This window comes from Chionomys nivalis, chromosome 17 (genome assembly GCF_950005125.1).
Source record: "Chionomys nivalis chromosome 17, mChiNiv1.1, whole genome shotgun sequence".
NCBI lineage: Eukaryota > Metazoa > Chordata > Mammalia > Rodentia > Cricetidae > Chionomys > Chionomys nivalis.
Genome location: NC_080102.1, coordinates 40,386,148 through 40,403,764, shown reverse-complemented (window position 1 = coordinate 40,403,764; position 17,617 = coordinate 40,386,148). Strand labels below are relative to the sequence as shown.

Here is a 17,617-nt window from a genome sequence, read left to right as displayed (position 1 = left end):
GTGAAACGGGTGAAACTCAGCTGCGTCGTCATTGAAGTGCTCACAGCAACCAGCAGTCTCTGATCTGAGTTGAGCCAGTGAGGAGTGGGGTTTGGGGACTACAAGATGTTCCCTGTCCTGTCTTTGTTGACACTATTATCCTCTAGGCTCATGGGAGTGAATAAAGGTGTTCCATCTTGAGGGAGGCCACTCACAATCCTGGGCTGTCATGGGAGCAAGAGAGTTCTTGGTTGAGAGGCTGGCAACTCACTTCAGAGAGTTCACCCTTTTCTGGCCACCTTAAACAAAGTGAGATCTCCAAAATGCAGAAAGGGTTGTCTCAAAGACCGCAGAGGGAACAGGGGAGCTGGCTCAGCTGCACAAGCACTTACTGTGCACACAGAAGGCCTAATTCCCAACTCCTTTCTACATAGAAGTCAGATGCAAGAAACTAATATACACATTACTCACGTGTACATGCACATATCTGTGCGCACACACGAGAGCTCAAAGGCTTTAGAAAAGTTGTGTGTAGCTGGACTGCTCCCAGGTGGATAGCTATGGGGGTGACAGAAACCCTGCTGTGAGCAGAGACCGAGTTAACATTCTTCTCCTGTGTCAGGACCACAGTATGGGACTGTGGAGAAGGCCTGGATGGCTGTCATGTCCGAAGCAGAGAAGGTGAGCGAGCTGCACCTAGAAGTGAAGACGTCACTGATGAATGAAGACTTTGAGAAGATCAAGAACTGGCAGAAGGAAGCCTTTCACAAACAGATGATGGGAGGCTTCAAGGAGACCAAGGAAGCAGAGGATGGCTTCCGGAAGGCCCAGAAGCCCTGGGCCAAGAAGCTGAAAGAGGTGCCTCTCTCCCTTTTCTTGCCCTGCTGTGCCTCTCTCCACTGACAGGGCTCCCTTCTACACTTCCAGGAACTCACCTTAGCCACAAGAGAGCATAGCTGGTGGAGAACAGGCTATCTCTGGGTCAAGACCCTGCCTTATGTGCTTTCTTTAAATTTAATCCATACAGCTCATCATAGACTGCAGACAGGACGAGAACTTCACATTACTGGCAGAGCCTTAAGCTCATGCTTTTCACCCAGCTCCATTTCTCTCTGCAGCCTAAAGAATTGTCTGTGCCAGAGATTCAGGAGACCTTTGGACTAGTATAAAGGTTTAATTCAGAATGGTCCTTTTCTTTATATGGGTTTTTCTCCCAAATTGGCATACAACATTGATCCCCACTGTTTCAAAAGCACCAGTCAAACTCAATGAGTCCTATATGGCCTTGGCTAACTAACTGGTAGATGTCTTCTGACTACTCTGACCTCAGTGTGTTCACTTCCTGCCTGTAGTGTGCTCTCCACCTCTCACTGGAATGCTGCCCCTTCCACCTTTCTCAGGAGCTGTGCTACTTTGCTCAGAATCATCCAGAACATGCCTTCATGTTTGCTTGTTCTTCTCTCTACATCTTGACTTTTACCACGTCTCCGTCTTTTTCTTCCTGCCCATGAGCCTTGGTAAATGAAACTGTTTTCCCTCCATGGGTCCATTACTACACTCTTCTCTTTTTTCTAGAATAAATTAATCTATGACTTTGGTTCAAATATGTAAGTCACTTTTAAGTATGTATGTATCTTTGAGGGAGGAAAGGTAGGAGACAGAGGGTGGGGGTGGGGAGAAATAGCTGCTAGAACCCTGGAAGTCACGTACTGTTGCTGATACTTAGAAGGCTGAGCTGGGAGGAGTATCCAGTGGTTCTCAACCTGTGGGTCACAACCCATTTAAGGGTCAAATGACCCTTTCACAGAGCTCAAATAAGACCATTAAAAAGCACACATTAAGACTCTTAACAGTAGCAAAATTAGTTATGAAATGACAATGAAAATAATTTTTTTGCTCCTTTTAAAATTTTTTTTTTTTTATTGGGCTGGAAAGATAGCTCAGTGGTTAAGAGCATTGCCTGCTCTTCCAAAGGTCCTGAGTTCAATTCCCAGCAACCACATGGTGGCTCACAACCATCTGTAAAGAGGTCTGGCGCCCTCTTCTGGCCTTCAGGCATACACACAGACAGAATATTGTATACATAATAAATAAATAAATATTTTTAAAAAATTTTTATTGATATTTATTGGGCTCTACATTTTTCTCTGCTCCCCTCGCTGCATCTCCCCTCCCCCTTCAACCCTCCCTCAAGGTCCTCATGCTCCCAATTTACTCGGGAGATCTTGTCTTTTTCTACTTTCTATTTCCCATGTAGATTAGATCTATGTAAGACTCTCTTAGTGTCCTCATTGTCTCTGGGATTGTGGTTTGTAGGCTGGTTTTCTTTGCTTTATGTTTAAAAACCACCTATGAGTGAGTACATGTGATAATTGTCTTTCTGTGTCTGGGATACCTCACTCAAAATAATGTTTTCTAGCTCCATCCATTTTCCTGCAAAATTCAAGCTGTCAGTATTTTTTCTGCTGTGTAGTACTCCATCGTGTAAATGTACCACATTTTCCTTATCCATTCTTCGATCGAGGGGCATTTAGGTTGTTTCCAGGTTCTGGCTATGACAAACAAAGCTGCTGTGAACATAGTTGAGCACACGTCCTTGTGTCACGATTGAGCATCCTTTGGATTTATACCCAAAAGTGGTATTACTGGGTCTTGAGGAAGGTTGTTTCCTAATTTTCTGAGAAATCGCCACACTGACATCCAAAGGGGTTGGACCAGCTTGCATTCCCACCAACAATGCAGAAGTGTTCCCTTTACCCCACAACCTCTCCAGCATAAGTTGTCATCAGTGTTTTTGATCTTGGCCATTCTTACAGGTGTAAGATGGAATCTCGGGGTTGTTTTGATTTGCATTTCTCTGATGACTAAGGATGTTGAACATTTCCTTAAGTGTCTTTCAGCCATTTTAGATTCCTCTGATGAGAGTTCTCTGTTTAGGTCTGTACTCCATTTTTTTTTTTTTTTTTTTTTTTTGTTGGATTATGTGATCTTCTGGTGTCCAGTTTCTTGAGTTCTTTGTATATTTTGGAGATCAGATCTCTGATGTGGGGTTAGTGAAGATCTTTTCCCACTCTGTAGGCTGTCGTTTTTGTCTTGTTGACCATGTCCTTTGCTTTACAGAAGCTTTTTAGTTTCAGGAGGTCCCATTTATTAATTGTTTTTCTCAGTGTCTGTGCTGCTGGGGTTATATTTAAGGAAGTGGTTTCCTGTGCCAGTGCATTCCAGTGTACTTCCCACTTTCTCTTCTATAAGGTTCAGTGTGGCTGGCTTTATGTTGAGGTCTTTGATCCATTTGGACTTGAGTTTTGTGCATCTATTTTCATTCTTCTACATGTTGATATCCAGTTATGCCCGCATCACTTGTTAAATATGCTTTCTTTTTTCCATTAGATATTTTTTGCTTTCTTGTCAAAAATCAGGTGTTCGAAGATGTGTGGGTTGATATCTGGGTCTTCTATTCGGTTCCTTTGGTCCTCCTGTCTGTTCTTATGCCAGTACCAGGCTGTTTTCAGTACTGTTGCTCTGTAGTAGAGTTTGATGTCAGGGATTGTGATGCCTCCAGAAGTTCTTTTATTGTACAAGATTGTTTTGGCTATCCTGGAGTTTTTGTTTTTCCATATGAAGTTGAGTACCGTTCTTTCAAGATCTTTGAAGAATTTTGCTGGGATTTTGCTGGGTATTGCATTGAATCTGTAGATTGCTTTTGGTAAGATTGCCACTTTTACTATGTTAATTCTGCCTACCCAAGAGCATGGGAGATCTTTCCTTCAATTTCTTTCTTCAAAGATTTAAAGTTTTTGTCATACAAGTCTTCCACTTGTTTGGTTAGAGTTGCTCTGAGATATTTTATGCTATTTGCGGCTATTGTGAAGGGTATTGATTCTCTGATTTTTTTCCCCAGCCCTTTTATCATCTGCGTACAGGAGGGCTGCTGATTTTTTTGAGTTAATCTTGTATCCTGCTACATTGCTGAAAGTGTTTATGAGTTGTATAAGTTCCTTGGTAGAATTTTTGGGATCACTTATGTAAACATATCATCAGCAAACAGTGAGAGTTTGACTTCTTCTTGTCCACCAGTGTCCCGGGACTGGGTTTGCTCCTGGCTTCTGCTCCCGGTGGAGCTTGTTCGCTCTGTCCTAGGTAGCTGTGCTGTCCCACTCCAGCTCTGGTGGAGATTGCTGACTCTGCGTCAGGTCGCTGGCTCAATCCTAACAAAAATAATTTTATGATTTACAGTCATCACAATGTGAGAAACTATAGTAAAGGGTTCCAGCATTAGGAAAATTGAGAACCACTGCTACTGCTCTAAGCTCGTGACCTTGAGACCAGGATGGACTGTATCATGACCTTGAGACCAGGATGGACTGTATATGACCCTTTTCTCAAAAGAAAAGCCCAAAACAACTACAAAACACAAAAACAAAAGAAGAATCCTCGGAAATTGTGACCCATTCCTGCCAGTCCATTTTAAGCCATTTTACTCATGTGAGGGCTCTCTTGTGAGCGTGTTCTCTCGTTCTCTCCCACCACCACCGAGGGTCTTCTTTTTGACAGGGTCTAACTGACTGGCCTAGGCTCACTACGTAGATCAGACTGACCTGGAACTCACAGAAATCTGCCTGGATATTAAAGGCATGCCCCACCACACCAGGCAATGGTTCCTTTGGAACTTCCTTCTGTTGGCTGTCCTGACATGTGCTTTCTTGGGTATCCACACCTCTTCCTTTTACTCCAAACAATCTCAGGCCTTTTTCCTACTGTTCTCTATAGAATTCTGTCCCTACACTTCTGTTGTTCCCAGTATCTCCCTCCTGCTTAATTTTCATCCATAACACTTAGTCCCTTCCAACTTACCCCAACATTTAATTATGCCTGCATTTGGCCACCTAATTTAAATCTCCAAATTAAGTCATGGGTCAACTTCTGTCCTGTGTCCCCAGTACCTAGAACCACATATGGATAAATATTTACAGAGTGAGGCCTGTTCCATCCAGTTGTTATTGTGACAAAGCACACTTTGTCCCTGCCTTTCCCTCTTGTCCTAAAGCACATGCAGCTCTATAGTTTGTGTAGTCTTTGATGACCTGAACTTGCAACAGTGTTGCATCCAGAACTTACTCTCCCTGTAGGTAGAAGCAGCAAAGAAAGCCCACCACACAGCATGCAAAGAGGAGAAACTGGCCATCTCTCGAGAAGCCAACAGCAAAGCAGATCCATCTCTCAATCCCGAACAGCTGAAGAAACTGCAAGACAAGATAGAAAAATGCAAGCAGGATGTCCTGAAGGTAAACCCCACCCTCACTTTGTCATGTTGAGGTCAGTGTTGCTTATTCTCTCATGTAGCCCATAGTGAGCCTTTTAGAACTGTTTGTTTTGGTGGCTAGATGAGGATAAATGACAATAAAGCATCCTTGTCCTCGTGTCCTTACAGATGAGCACTTGAGCCTCATCTTGGCATAGGCATTGTATCTGCCTCAGCTAAGGACAGAGCCAAGTGCCAGACAGGTGGGAGAGTGTGGTCTTTGTGCTCAGGGGAACAAGTTAGTTTGGGTGGCTTCCCAGGAGATACATTTGAGAACAGCTGGGATGGTAGATTGAAGAGCAGCTTGTTCAGGGTGCAGAAATGAGGATGAGCACATAACCAGGGCTAGAGCATAGAATGACCATTGCTCTTCATAACCAGGCAGATCTAGGAGCTTTGCATATACTGAGGAAGACCTGGAGCCAAGGAAAAGGGAAGAGTGTGGCTGAAGGCTGGTCAGACTAGGTTCGAGATGTGAAGGGAAGGCTGCAGAGATCTGAGGATTAGATGCAGCTTGGAAGGAGAGTGTGTCTGGGAATTCATAAGGAAGGTAGATGTAGAAGAAGCAGCGACTGTGTTCCTGCCACCTGGCTCCCGGCCTCCTGGCTAGCTTATGCCCCAAAATAATAACACACAAACTGTATTCATTTAAACACTGCCTGGCCCATTAGTTTCGAGCCTCTTACTGGCTAACTCTCACATCTTGATTAACCCATTTCTAATAATCTGTGTAGCACCATGAGGTGGTGGCTTACCGGGAAAGAATCAGCATGTCTGACCTGGCGGCTGGCTCCATGGCATCTGCCCTGGAGAGGAGAGGCATGGTGTCTGCCTAACTTCCCTTCTTCCCAACATTCTGTTCTGTTTACTCCACCTACCTAAGTTTCTTTCCTATCAAAGGGCTAAGGCAGTTTCTTTATTAACCAATGAAATCAACAGATAGACAAATGACCTTCCCACATCAGGTAGACATTAGAGAGAGGCAGTTGTCCTGTGACCACACCAATAGCAAGCCTTAATAGCAGAGGTTACAGGAGCTAGGTTTGACAGAACAGTGTCTTTTAGCTAAAAAGAGAGAGAACAGCCGGGCGATGGTGGCGCACGCCTTTAATACCAGCACTCGGGAGGCAGAGGCAGGCGGATCTCTGTGAGTTCGAGACCAGCCTGGTCTACAGAGCTAGTTCCAAGACAGGCTCCAAAGCCACAGAGAAACCTTGTCTCGAAAAACCAAAAAAAAAAAAAAGAGAGAGAGAGAGAACATACGTCTTAATATCCAGTGTCATGTCCTGGTAGCCCTCCTCTTCTGCTGTGAGGTGGTCCTATCTCAGTGAGAAGGTCACACGGACATGAGTTTGTCAGAGCACTTTCTAATCTGATGTGCTTCACTAGTACAGAGAGAGCTTTTACTTCGAAGATCCCCGAGTCACAGAAAGTAAATACTAGCTGGCATCTTGTCATTGAGAAGTTCCTGGGGGCTGGACTTCTAAACTCCCCTGGCCACTGCTCTAAAAGTGATGGCGCAGGTCCCATGTTTCTGCCTGAGTCTATAGGAGCAGATGAGGGGGTTCACAGCAGGCTTTGTCTCAACAGTTGTCAGGTGGGAGTGCTGAGCAGATTACCTACCTGATACCCTTGCCGTACTTGATAAGGCTTGGCATCCCTTTGGATTCTGTGATGGCAGGCATTCCTGCTTTGTGAATAAGGAGCCAAGATCAACGAGGACAAACACTAGGCTGCTCTCTAATGTGAGAGCAGGGATTCTGACTCCAGAGCCTGCACTACTGTTTTCAAAACCTTCACTCCTAGCAAGGGGAAATGTCATCTCCATGAGGGTCTGTGGCTCAAGTAGCCCACAGCCCACTGGGGGTCAGGAACTGAGGAACTTTTGGAACAGCCTCAGGTGAGAGATCTGCACCTCCATGGAGTGGATACTTGAGCTCAAGAAACATAAGGCCTGGGGAATGCTTAAAGAACTTGTTAGGATCACAGGGAATCTGCTGCCCAGGAAGGTGTTTAGAAGAAAAGTAAAGCACATGCATGCATATGTGCGTGTCTGTCTTTCTGTGTAACGGAAGGAGAGAAGCCTTGTTGTTTTTCACCATACAGAGATAGGTGCTTCTGCTCAGTACAGTGCTTTCTCAGAACAGACCTAGAGTATGAGAGGTCTAACTTGAAAGTGTCAGTTAAGGAGACAGACACTTGTAGTGACTTCCCTTTTGGAATTCACTCTCCCTAGGTGGTCTCAGAGCCTGAGTGATCCATGTAGCCCTAGAATGCTGGAGGGGATGCCAGCTAACAACAGCTGTTGCTCACAGACTTCCTTCCTGGCTAGGCAGGAAATGTATCTTGCAGTGTTCGTGCAGTGAGGATCACATCAGGGGTACAGCATTTCTGAGGGGCCATTGGGAACTTTGTACATCTCTGCTAGTGGATTTTCTCAATAGTGATGACCCTGCTTGGTCCCTGCTTAATGTTGTGGGCAGGACATAGCCTCAGTATAATCAAGTGGGAAGAGGGGAATGCGGTAAGAGGGACGTCTGTGGTTCTTCAAAGGCTTCTAGAAGCTTTGTGCTTTGAAGGCTCCTGCTCCTCAGTACTGAGTGAGGGTTTATGTGTAGGGTTAAGCATTCCTACACAGTGCTTCCAGTTTAGAGCACAGGATAGTGCTAAAGATGTCAGGGTGTAGCCAGAGGGTCTGTGGAACTATGTTCTTGCATAAGTGATACCTTTCCTTATAGAGGACCCAGCTTGACCTTTTTTTCGTTTTTTGGTTTTTTTTCAAGACAGGGTTTCTCTGTAGCTTTGGTTCCCATCCCGGAACTAGCTCTTGTAGACCAGGTTGGCCTTGAACTCCCAGAGATCCACCTGCCTCTGCCTCCCCGAGTGCTGGGATTAAAGGCGTGTGCCACCACTGCCCAGCCAGCTTGACCATTTTTAAGTTAATAAAAGAGCAAGGAACCAGATGCCAAGAGATGGGCAGAAATGGGAATGGGGCCCAAATGTGGGTGGAACCTGCCTCAGGAAGTCAGTAAAAGTTCCCAGAAGAGTAGTCTCCTTACAATGTACAGAAAGGGGTGTCTGAGTCCTGGGGTAGATAGAGTAGATTTGTTGCCCAATGTAAGAAGACAGGGAAGTTGTTCCAGTGGCCTGGGTGTTTACCTGAAAGTGTGTGTGCATTTGTGTAGAGTAAAAGTAGTTTCAGGCATACCAATTACTGTCTTCAGCTCTCATAGCCTCATTATGTAAAACCTTGTGACAAATCAGTGTTTAGACTCTAGTCCCTCACTTCATCCTGGAAGGTATCCATCAGCAGTACACGGGCACCTGACCACTCAGGTAGTCGGTTCTTTTCACTCTGTGTAATATATGAGAAACAACTTGAAGGAGGAACAGTTTGTGTTTGTTCAGTCTCAGAGGCTTTAGGAAGGTCTCCCCGGCTCTGTTGTTCTGTACTTTCTAGTACATGGCAAATAAGAGCACCATGACAGTGGGAGCATGTGGTAGAGAAGGCTGCTTACCTCTGGCAGGCAGAAACATCACAGAAAGGAAGGATCGAGAGACAAGACAGATCCATCAGAGACATGATCTCTGAGACTTCTTCAAACTGGGCCCTGCCTCCCAATAATCCATTCAGATGGGAAGTTTTTGATGAAGTTAGAGCCCTTATAAGCCAGTCAGTATCCCGTCTGAGTGTTGGTTTAACCATCTCTCGCCCATATCTACCTGTTTGGACTTGGCTCCAGTGACAGGCTTAGAGAGAGTGACTAGCCATGGAGAATAACAGGGACTTCACTGGATGGAGAATGCTAGGCTCCAGAACTCCTGCTTCCACATTTGGAATCTGGGAAGGCCTGAGAAGCAACGGGGCACCTTGGTTAAACAGAGGTGTAATGGAAGCAAACCTCTGTCTGTGCCAATTTCAACATAGACCAAGGACAAATATGAGAAGGCCCTGAAGGAGCTTGATCAGACCACACCTCAGTACATGGAGAACATGGAGCAGGTGTTCGAGCAGTGCCAGCAGTTTGAAGAGAAGCGCCTGCGCTTCTTCCGGGAGGTTCTACTGGAAGTTCAGAAGCACTTGGACCTGTCCAATGTGGCTAGGTAAGTTTCCCTGAGGCAAAAAAAAAAAAGAAAGAAAAAAAAATTCCATCCATGTGAGACACGGGGAGGCTGGTATTGAATAGACTCGGGTGTTGCATGGCATACTTGGGGGTTGGGACAGTCACCCTGAGGGCTTTTCACACGACTTTCTGAATGCTCAGAGGGCCTATTTACAGAACCAACATTCAGCCACGGAAGGCTTAAGCAGGGCAGGCATGTTGGGCTTGATGTTGCCAGCTCAAAATGGGTCTGGGCAACAAGGGAAACTGTTCCGGTGCCACAGCCAAGATCAGCATTCTGAAAATCCACCTGGGCTGGTGCAGCATTGGCCAGGCCTCAAGTCTTCTGCCCCCAGGACAGTCCCTTGTAGATGTTGTCTCATCCCTGCTGCCAGCTTGACCATTGACATCTTGGTGACTGTAGGTCGTGGGGAGGCCAGAACGAAAGACACTCCAGTTTGACTTATGACATGGTGTGCCTGCATCTGGAGAGACCCAGGAAGCAGGACAGATGATGGGATAGAAATCTACTTCCTTCATCCGTCTGGCAGAATCGTTGAGAAATGAATGTCAGGTCAAAGCTTGTTGTCAGCAGAAAGTGACATCCCCTTTGTCTCTTCTAAAAAGATGGCGAACAGTCATTTAACGGCTGCTCTGCTATTATTTCATCTCTGTGACATCCTAGAAAGTAGGCAGAACTGTCTCCATCTTGCTGATGAGGAAACTGAGCTGCTACACAGTTTTTAGGGGACAGGAAAAGAGACAGGGCTGGGACTGTGTCCTGCTCTTCTATGTGTGAGCTACCTTCCACTGTGTTTGTGCCTGAATCAGCACAGCCTGTCTCTCTGTTCCAAGCCACGGGGAGGGGGATGATACACGATGTAGTCACTCCTAGGGCTGCTGTAACAGAATCTGGGCTGCATGGCAGGCAACAAGGGAAGCTCGCCACTCAGTTCTAGAAGACACAAGTCAAAAACCAAGGTGTGGCCACACTCCCCCTGAAGGCTAGAAGTGCCTCTTGTAGCTTGTGGAGTCTGCCACAGTCCTCAGCTTTCCAGACAGCTGCCCACTTCTCTCCAGTCCTCTGGCCATCTTCCCCTGACTATCCAGTATAGATTTCTCCTCCTTTATAAGGGCTGCTGTCCTTATGAAGGGGCTGCTTTACTGAACCTGCTTTAAGTTGTTCACCTCTAAAAGACCCTGTTTTCAGCAAAGGTCACCCCCCCGAGGTTAAGACTTCAGTCATTATTTTTGGAGAATGCAATTCAATCCCTAGATATTCGGCACTGAAGGAAATTGAGGCTCAGAAAAGGTAAAGACCCGCCTATGTGGATAATAAGTGACCTATCAGGTCCAGCCAAGACCGTGTTCTTGCCCCAGGAGGCCGGACTGGGACTTGTAGTTCTGCCCTCCTCCCAGACTATTTTTCACTTGGGGAGGGAAACCTCCAGCTCTCCTGACAGCAATGGAGGAGGGGACATTCTGACATTCTCCTCTAATGGCTTCTTCCTCAACATGACCTGAGCCAGTGGGACTGCACAGTTGCTACCCACACAGCACTCCCAGGATCCGACGCAGGGCAAGTCTCAGTGTGCCACCTGGTTTGGTGTGAAACTTACTTGTTAGTGGGTCCCAGGTTCTGGAGGATGGTGTCTGACATCTGTACATGTGACGGCCCAGGAATGGCATTCCTGTGTCTGGGAAACAGATTTATGCAGACTGCAGAGACCATCATGCAGGCTACAGGGCCTGCTGTGGCTGTGAGAATGATGGCTGGGCCCTGCCTTTTGTAGATCTGCCTTTCTGTCTTGATTTAGCTACAAAACCATTTACCGAGAGCTGGAACAGAACATCAAAGCAGCTGATGCCGTAGAGGACCTTAGGTGGTTCCGAGCCAACCATGGGCCAGGCATGGCCATGAACTGGCCACAGTTTGAGGTAAGGAGGTTTGGGGGTTTTTTTGTTTTGTTTTTGGATTTTTCGAGACAGGGTTTCTCCGTAGCTTTTGTTTCCTTTCCTGAAACTAGCTCTTGTAGACCAGGCTGGCCTCAAACTCACAGAGATCCGCCTGCCTCTGCCTCCCGAGTGCTGGGATTAAAGGCGTGCGCCACCACCGCCCGGCCTTAAGGAGGTTTTGTATGCCTGTAACTCTCCCCACCTGGGAAGTGACCGCTACCCCTCTATTTGAGCTTTGAATGTTGCTCTCACTTCCTACTTTGTCTATGCAATAGTCATGACTGCGGCAGTGTCTAGTGTCCCAGTGCTGTATCTGAAGTCCTCAGCTGCTGTCACTCACCATTGGCATCCCCTCTTGTCCCAGATAAAACCTTGTGTTTACCCCCCAGCCAAGGTATCCAGGAACTGAAGTGACCAGTCTGTCCCTCAGGCCAAATGTTGGGCCACAGGTGCTGCCAATATCCCTGAGGTTTTCTCCTTGTCTGTTTTTTGGTGGCTTTTTCCTGCCTTAGGTTGTAAATCCACGAAGCTTGTCTCAAAGTTAGTTTGCCTGTTCTCCGGTTTTGTGGGCCTTAGTGCTTAGTATCTTTATGTTACAAAATCCAAGGGTCTGTGTATCTTTAGGCTAGGGTTTGATCACCAGGCCCACCCAGCTCCCTGACAGCTGTGTAAAAGTGGACAGAAGCCCCTCCAGCCATGTTCTCTGAAGGAAGGCATTCTCTCCTCATTCACTTGGTGTGGTATGAGCCCTGACCTTGCAACTGCTAGTAAGAATCTTCCAAACTGGGCACATGCCTCTAGTGTGGCTATGGCTTCTCTGGCCTGATAGTAGCCACATCCTAGACTGCATCTGTCCTTACCCTTTAGCAGCAGTGGGACTTGGGCAAGCAACTACCCCTTTGTGTGGCTTAGTTTTTCCATGTTAAAGTAGGAATAGCAACCTGGGGTTATTGAAAGTCATAACCTGATCTGTGTCAGATTGTCACATAGACCTAGGCTCCTGCAAGTTCCTCAGCCCTTTTTGACCAGTATTTGTCCTCACCCCCACACTTCCATTTTTTAGAAATTCATATGATTTCTCCAAATTGCGTCCCCTGCATCTGTCTACTGGACAAAAGGCTGCAGACCGTGAGGGTCCCTAGGAGACACTTGAGTCCAGGAACTTTTCTAGTAGGCGTGGCCATAGAGGAAACAGCTCATCTAGTGGCACAGCCCTGGGAAGAAGTATGCTGAGTGGTACCTGAGGCATAGCTCGTACTCCGCTTCCAGTCTGCTTGTTGCTGTAGAGTGGCGCAGGACACTGTTGTGTGTGATAGTCTCCTGCTCCTTCCAGGGTGGTTACTATTTCAAAGAGGGCAGCAGTGAGGAAGATGGGGCTAATTGTCCTCCTGGAGAGAGTACCCTGGCCAGAGTCTGTGGACCACTCTGTGGGCCCTGGCTGGGGAACCAACCCTCCTGTGTTCCTTGTGTTCACATTGATAGTTGTTGCCGGGTTGTCTCTGACTTTCTCTAATGAAGTTGTTTTCATTTTTCATGCCACAAGGATGAAGTAAGTTTCTGTTTTTTGATTAACTTATAGATTGCCAAGCTCCCTGCTGCATGTAGTCAGCCCACTTAATCGCTTGTCTGTAGAGGCCCCAGTTCTGTGGGCAGAGAGGGTGACATTAGTCCTTTCTTCCAAAGGTTCTGGCACTGATCCCACCAGTCCCCAAGAGCTGCCTTGTGAGAGTCCACTCATATTCAGAGGTCATTTGGGGAACTTGAGATTCCACCTGAATTCTTCTCTCACTATTTCTATCAGTACACCCATTAATAGATAAGGTGACTTGGATTGAGGTCAGTGGCCCAAGGCTATGAGCCACTCTTTATGGACCTTAATCTCTCTTGACCTCTCTATTTGCCCACCTGACAAGTCAAAAACTTGGTTTAATGTAGCTAAAATGCCCTGTGACCTTAATATTTTGTAAGATAGAACAAAGCTGTACACTAAAGCAAATTTGATTTAAAATTTTAAATTTAAAGTGTGTGTGTGTGGTGGCGGGGGTGGGGGCACACCAGAGTGCCACAAGTTAACTTTGTAGAGTTGGTTTTTCCCCTTCCATCTTTACATGGATTCTGGAGATAGAAATTGAATCGTCACTCTTTCTAGGCAAATGCTTTTCTGTTTCACCTGATCAGCCATCTCACGGGGTTATAATTACACTTGTTTGATAAATGGAGATGGGAGGTAAGAAGAAATCATTAAGTGCATAAATCCGCAGGATTTTTCTGGAAAATCAAGACCTAGCCCCCTTTTTACCTATATGTTTCAACAGTTGGTGAAAGTCCCTTGTTAGGAAAATAGAAAACCTGTGGGGACACAAACGCTATGTTTCTCTGCTAGCTGCCAGCATGCCACTCTGATTAAACATGATTAAAGGTCCCCTTTGGAGACCTGATCATTCAGTGCTCACCTGTCGGTCTCATTTGCTATGCCATAGCCACCTAGCCTCTGATTTTATTTGTAGTTCTGGCTTCAGTTTTCCTATGTGGCAGGCATTCTCAGGACCCTTCAGAGAGCTGACAACCCTGTGACCTAGAGTTTAGAGCATAAATGGAAAAGATCCTTGATCCTCAAAGACTAAGCTGTGTGCCTCATTCAGGCTCCCCACCGGGTTGGCTTGCCTACATGAGAGGCTCAAGTCCCCCAGAGCCCATGCCATGGTGGGGTGATAGCGCCTAAGAGCCGTGGTGAGTAGGGAATGGATTAGAAGGCTCTTCAGGACAGTAAGCATTATCAGCCATGGTTGCATGTTTCAGTGGTGTGTGTGTGTGTGTGTGTGTGTGTAGAATCCATGACCATACGGATTACCTGTATGCTAGGCAGGCACTCTACTATTGAACTACCTCCCTAGCCTCAGACCTGGTTCTTTTGTCACTCTCATGTCCTATAAAGTCTGTTATTTCCTGTCAGGGTCCTGTGGTTAAATGGGTACTGACTTTCATAGCCTTTAGGCCCAAGAGGCAGTTTGAGGTTTGCTGGGAAACAGGAGAGCAGAGGCCACAAGACTGAATGTTACTAATAGCTCAAGGTGGGTAGCTGCTGGCTGAGCAGATATTTTGGACCACTATGCTTTCCCAGAAATGAGCCTCCCATTTCTTTCCCATGGCCTGCTGCTTGCCTAGGAGTGGTCTGCAGATCTGAATCGAACTCTCAGCCGGAGAGAGAAGAAGAAGGCTTCTGATGGTGTCACCCTAATGGGAATCAACCAAACAGGGGACCAGTCTGGGCAGAACAAGCCTGAAAGGTGAGCGTCAGGCACAGCTCCAGTCCAAAACTGACCATCTGGTCAGGAGTGAGGATCTGCTGGTCCTGGGATGCCACCAGCTTGAACACTTGGATGATTCCACATGGGACAGAGACCCCAAGAACAATTATTCTGGGAACTCTGAGCTCTGGGTGAAGCATCTCTCGATTCTCTTTCTGCTTGTTGCTGGAGTTCCTGAAAGATCTAGAGAATGCCTTTTGCTCATTGTACCTGTCCTGGTAAGGGAGATGCTAGTGTTAACTGCTTGTTTTCATGTCCATGGTGCAGCTCTGGATGGAAACAACAGATAGAGACATGATGCCAGTGGCTTGACTGCTGTATTCGGGTGCCAGTAGATGCAGGACAATGGGGAGTGCTCACATGTCCCCTTACGTAGTGATAGTTATTTCTGAAGAGGCTTGGGGTGTAACTCAGTAGCAGATCATTTGTCAGGCAAGCAAAGGCCCTGGCTTCAGTTCCAGCACCATGAACAGAACACTCCCTTGTCCTCAAGACAGAAATCTCTGACTTCATTGTCTAAAAAGACTTGTGGATAGGAGGAGTACCAACTGTTGTTGTTAGAACATTCTGCAAAGTATGTGCTGTAGGACTTGGCTAGAGGCCTCTGTTCTGTACTTAGGTAATCGTCACCATAGCTCAGGTTTTAGTTAATAGGCTTGGGGTATAACTAAGGCACTAAGCGCGCTTCCCTCCCAGGCTCCCCAGTCACACATGGCTGGCCCTGCTCAGCTACTGTGTTTGGAGTCTGTGAGAGCTCTATCTTGAGGTCTCAGCCTCAGAACCAAACCATTTTCTTCAGTGTGCTCAGGGCTAGGGGTAGGAAGGAAGGAACTGGGACTCAGAGGAGATCCTGTGGAGAATGCACTAGTTAGTGCACAGCACCAAGTCCCTCAGAAAAGTCAGCTAGAATGAGGAGCCCAGGAGGGCAGAGGGGTCAGGTGGTATCCAGCACACTGCCAGCCAAGGTCACTCTGGCATCTGAGGGGTTTTCCACCATCCTGTGGTGGCTCTGGGGTGGTAGCTGCTCAGTTTTAATGCTGCCCAAAGCCCTGGCCACTGGTGTGGATGGCAGTTGTAGCTGAGGGAGCCAGGGTGACTCTATACGTTTTTCTTGTAATGTCTCCCTGATAGTGCTCTACACTCTGCAGCGCCAACAGCCTGCTCCCTAGCATCTAGTGTCTCTGCTTAACACTAAGCTGGGAGATAGTTGGCAAAGTTACAAGGAAGGTTTGACACCAGAGCACTAGAGGGCTTTGTGTGCAAAAAAGTTTAGTGCTGACTGTGGAAACTCCAGCACCAGGGAGCTGCCATTGGCCTAGTTAGTAGTTAAAAGGAGCATTGGAGAGCTAGCGAGGCCGCTACCCCATGAATACAGTCCTTCTAGGACTACTGCTTCCTAGGAGCTCCTCCATCAGTTTTTCCTACTGACTAAGCCCTATGTGGGAATGAGGGGATAGGAGACTGGAGAAACCCTGAGCCCGGAAGTACTTGTGCACCTGTGGTAGACTTATAGATGATCGCAGTATAGTGACACATCGAAATATAGCCACATATCCTACTAAAATAATCTGTTAGTCACACAGCACCCTCATTATCAGATGAGGGAGGAGTTGCTATAACTCTAGAGGGTCTGTCACTATCTTCTGCAGCTGGAGTCACCAGGGCCCCCAGTGGACCCCACACTGTGATCCCTGAAAGCTCTCTTTCTCCCCCATAGCAACCTTAGTGTCCCGAGCAACCCTGCCCAGTCCACGCAGTTACAGCCCAGCTACAACCCCTTCGAGGATGAGGACGACACGGGCAGCACCGTCAGTGAGAAGGAGGACATTAAGGCCAAAAAGTTGGTGAACACACACTTCGCTCTGACTTCCACCTCGCTTTCTGTGTGTCTCCTTTCTCTTCTATCCAGGGGTCTCTTGGGGTCTCACCCCTCAGCACTTCAGCAATGCATGAGTCCTGCAGGACCTGGGCACCTGCCCTCTGCATTCCAGGCCTTCTGGGACAGTCAGGCCTCTCCACCTCTCTGGGAGGGCACAGCTAACACTCTTTGGTTGCTTTTCCTCTGTCCTTTGTTAACCCTTTAAGGCCTGAGCAGCACGACTACAGGAAGACAGACAGGCAGTCTAAGCTGGGGACCTGCTGAAGGGGGTCAAGGTCTACCTGCAGGCATTACTCTGGGGTTTTGGCAGCTCCCCAGCTTCTCTAGGGCCCAGGATGAGTGTGGATGGCATGAAGGCTCAGGGGCCTGGCTGTACCTGCCATTGGGGCAGGAATTCTGGGTGGGGACCTCATATCCTCCCTCAGTCCTGTGCATGCTGAGAGCCTCGTGTCGTGTTCTCTGTTGCAGTGTCAGCAGCTATGAGAAGACTCAGAATTACCCTACTGACTGGTCTGACGATGAGTCCAACAACCCTTTCTCGTCCACGGATGCCAACGGGGACTCTAACCCATTTGACGAGGATACTACCTCAGGAACAGAAGTGCGAGTTCGGGCCCTCTATGACTATGAGGGGCAGGAACACGATGAGCTGAGCTTCAAGGCTGGTAGGTGACCTTCCCAGGTACCCAACCTGGGTGTCTTTTCTTCTCAAAGTCTTGTAAAGTTCCTTCTAGTTTCATGTGTGGATCTTAACTACAGTACCTTCCCCCTGCCAGGTCTTCACACATCCCTTGTCCCAACAGGGAGATGATAGTGTGTTGTTCATGTTGGGGCCAGTTGAAGGCTGTCTGACTTGTGCTTTGTTAGCCATTGCCCTTCACTGTCTGCTATTTTTTATAGGTATCTGTGTGCTGTTAATTATATTAAGATCTCTGTGTTCTGATGTTTATGTGGTTAACTTGCCTCTTTGCCATGGCAGAGGGTTAACTATCAAAGCCACCAAACTATAGCTACAGTCCCTCTTGGATACTTACCTCATTGTTAGCTCTTTGTCTCTGGTTTTCTAGGCAGAATCCTCTTGCAAGAAGCC

The 17,617-nt window shown here is 47.2% G+C and overlaps 1 protein-coding gene across 3 annotated transcripts in view; it reads left to right on the top strand.

Annotated features, from left to right (window-relative positions):
• Pacsin2 (protein kinase C and casein kinase substrate in neurons 2) overlaps positions 1 to 17,617 on the top strand; it is a 101,808-nt gene that overhangs the window by 81,896 nt on the left and 2,295 nt on the right. For 2 of the 3 annotated variants that reach the window (XM_057792279.1, XM_057792280.1), the window contains exons 4-10: positions 602 to 837; positions 5,109 to 5,264; positions 9,210 to 9,385; positions 11,202 to 11,322; positions 14,506 to 14,627; positions 16,366 to 16,488; positions 16,996 to 17,192. In XM_057792279.1, coding sequence (XP_057648262.1) covers positions 602 to 837; positions 5,109 to 5,264; positions 9,210 to 9,385; positions 11,202 to 11,322; positions 14,506 to 14,627; positions 16,366 to 16,488; positions 16,996 to 17,192 — 1,131 coding nt within the window. The remainder of the gene's footprint in view (positions 1 to 601; positions 838 to 5,108; positions 5,265 to 9,209; positions 9,386 to 11,201; positions 11,323 to 14,505; positions 14,628 to 16,365; positions 16,489 to 16,995; positions 17,193 to 17,617) is intronic. The other variant, XM_057792281.1, reaches the window with a different exon arrangement.